The sequence below is a fragment of the Crocodylus siamensis genome, chromosome 6, assembly GCF_052110815.1.
Source record: "Crocodylus siamensis isolate JL-2025a chromosome 6, ASM5211081v1, whole genome shotgun sequence".
NCBI classification, from domain to species: domain Eukaryota; kingdom Metazoa; phylum Chordata; order Crocodylia; family Crocodylidae; genus Crocodylus; species Crocodylus siamensis.
Window position 1 is genome coordinate 32,249,738 of NC_143400.1, and position 3,166 is coordinate 32,252,903.

General features: G+C 38.9%; 1 protein-coding gene across 1 annotated transcript; it reads right to left on the reverse strand.

The window, feature by feature from the left end:
* Nucleotides 1-898: 898 nt before the first annotated feature.
* LOC149862206 (olfactory receptor 5V1-like) lies at nt 899-1,822 on the reverse strand. Its single transcript, XM_090053875.1, has one exon. The coding sequence runs from the start codon at nt 1,820-1,822 to the stop codon at nt 899-901; it is 924 nt and encodes a 307-aa protein (XP_089910001.1).
* Nucleotides 1,823-3,166: the final 1,344 nt, after the last annotated feature.

Genomic DNA, 3,166 nt, shown 5'->3' on the forward strand with positions numbered 1-3,166 from the left:
TGATAATGTTAGGTAGAACTATTACCTTTTTATCGTATTATGTACAGGTAAGTGGTACCACTGGAGAGGAAATTTAGGGGTCATAAAGAAATGATAAGAAATAGATGCAGACCAAATAGAGAACACTTAAAGTAGATTCATAGCTCCCTAATCTTTTGTGACAATTTCTCCTTTAATGTTCTTACCTTTTGTTCAAAGTATCTCAACATTTCTATAATTTAACGTACTCTTGTAGAAAACAGTAATACGAAATACATGCATACCCATACATAAATACATACCAAATACATTATGTTACCCCCTCAAAAAAAAACAAAAAACAAAAAAACTCCAGCCCCACAGCACTTTTACCTGCCAGGGCAGGGGGTTGAACTAGATGATCCAAAGAGGTCCCTTCTGACCCTAGCATATATGAATCTATTCATTTTAACTAGCTGTTCTTTGTGGTTCCACAGTATAATATATCTATAAAAGTAGGGTTGAGGAGAGACAGGAGGAGAAAAATTAAGAAAAATAGGAGATAAAATGGAGAAAAATATAGCAGCAGCAGAAAAAAGGAAGAGATGATAAAGAAAGGACAAGTACCTGGCAGTAAAAAAGATATGGTTAAGGAAGAAGCTAACTAAGATAAAGTGGTGGAAAGCATAGCAGCAACAGGTAGAGATTGTTAATTGAAATAGAGAGAAATAATAATAATAATAGACAACAAGCTAATGAATAACTAAATGATGGTGATGACAATAATAAAGATGAAGAATAAGAAGTAGAAAATTCATCAATAGAAGACGACAGCCAGAAAGGGAAAAAATATACTATGATAATGGATAAAAAGATGATGACAAGGGAGAAGAAGAATAGAAGCACCAGAGGCAGGAAAAGAAATGTATGACATTCACATTCACATGCTCTCCAGCACATTTCTCAAAGCTGTCTTTATATCTTTGTTCCGCAGAGTATAAATGATGGGGTTTAACATTGGTGTCAAGATACTGTATAGTGCTGAGATCGCCCTGGCAGTACTCGGTGTGTAGCTTGAACTGGGTCTCAGGTAGGTGAAGATACAACTTCCATAGTAGAGGATGACCACAGTGAGATGGGATGAGCAGGTGGAGAATGCTCTCCTCTTCCCTTGGGAGGAAGGGATTTTCAGTACAGTTGAGAGGATATAAGTGTATGACAGAAGGATGCAGAAAAAGGGTGTCCAGGCAATGAACAGACCAATGGTGAGTAGCAGGATTTTGTTGAGAGAGGTGTCCCCACACGACAACTCAAGCAGTGGTGGGATGTCGCAGTAGAAGTAGTCAATGTGGTTGTTCCCACAGAAGGGTAGCTGAAAGGCAAAGGTGGTGTGTACTGCGGAGTTCATGAAACCACTTAACCAGGAAGCAGCTGCCAGCTGGAAGCAAACACTTTTGCTGACAACTATCGTGTAACATAGCGGGTTGCAAATTGCAACATAGCGATCAAAGGCCATTGCTGCCAGCAGGAGGCATTCTGTGCCCACAAAGGAGAAGAAGAAGTACAGCTGCATCACACAGCCCATGTAAGAAATGTTGGTCCTTTTTGAGAGGAGGTGAACCAACATCTGAGGGATGGTGGTGGTGGTATAGCAGATATCCAGGAAAGCAAGGTTGCCAAGGAAAAAATACATGGGGGTATGAAGTTTTTGTTCCAGCAAAACAATAGTGATAATGAAGATGTTCCCCAGTAGTGTGAAGAGGTAAGCAAACAAAAAGGCACTGAAAAGCAAGAGTTGCACCTGTGGAAGGCTGATCCCCAGGATGATGAACTCCACCAAGGTGGTTTGGTTTCTTATATCCATGTGTTAACTTTCATTATATTTCTGCATTGGGACAATGAATTTCATAAAATATGTATCAAATGATTTGAGGGCAAATAACCCCTTGATACTAATCTTGGATTTGATTTATATGTATTAGAATGGTCAGCTTGAAGTATATTAAACCATAACATACAGGATTTCTAGTGGGAGGGGGCCATATCTTAAACACTCAGATACTGTGATGATGAAGGTGATATACAATAATATCTAGACCTTACACAATGATTTCAATCTCAGACTCAAGCTAAAGTATAAAGGTAGTAGAGCTCAGTATTCTCATGGGGAAACCAGTCAGAGAGAACTGAAGTGATTTGCTTGTTGCCACAGCATGGGTCTGTGAGCAAGTCTTTGAGCATCTCATCTCCTGATTACAATCAACTGTCCCTTCAGCCAGGAGTCATGGCTCTTTACTTTTCCAAAACTGTTTGAAGTGAATGCAAGTCTTTCATAAGGTCTTCATTCAGGTTCTTCATTCAGATCACTGAGACAGAAAGAAAGTAATTGGAACATACTGACTAGAGTGTAGCTCTTTAGGACACCTTATAATGCTTTCTCAGTCAAAATTTTCATATGCTAAGCATAAATCAAATAGATTTAGGGAAATACAATCAAAGACAATGGTGACAGGAAAGAAAACTTCACAGACAGAACAACTTTAGAAGCAGGATAAAAGTGAGAGAACTTTATGAGTAGGTGAGAGGTGATAAGAGGGATCTTGGGTTTTTCTGATAAAAAAAAACAAATAATTTTTGGATATAAAAAAGTAACCCCAAATCCACATTTTTTATAATTAAAATGAAATGCCCCCCCCCTCTCTATATATATATGTATACACACATTCATACATATACATAAATATACATACACGCACACACACATATATATGGGGATTTTTTTAAAGTTAAGGAATGATTAGCTCTGACACATTTAGAACTACAACAATAGATAATTAGGGTTGAAAGGGATGTCAGGACATAATCTAGTTCAACCCCCTGATCAAACCAGCCCCAACTATCTCACCCCAGACAAAGCTTTTTGGGCCAATCCTCCAATTTGTCAAGGTCTCTCTAAATCCTATCCCCACCCTTCAGGGTATTCACTGTTGCCCACAGCTCGGTGTCATCTGCAAACTTGCTGAGGGTGTACTCCATCCTATCTTCCAGGTCATTTATGAAGATATTGAATAAAACCATCCCCAGGACCAACCCCTGGAGCACTCTACTTGATCCTGGCTACCAACTAGATATAAGCTTTTAATTACTACCCTCTGAGCCCCAAAACCCAGCAAGTTTTCTGTTCACCTTACAGTCCATTCATCTAACC

What these genes read in the sequence shown, in the direction of transcription:
- LOC149862206 (XM_090053875.1), bottom strand. Translation starts at nt 1,822, where the DNA reads ATGGATATAAGAAACCAAACCACCTTGGTGGAGTTCATCATCCTGGGG.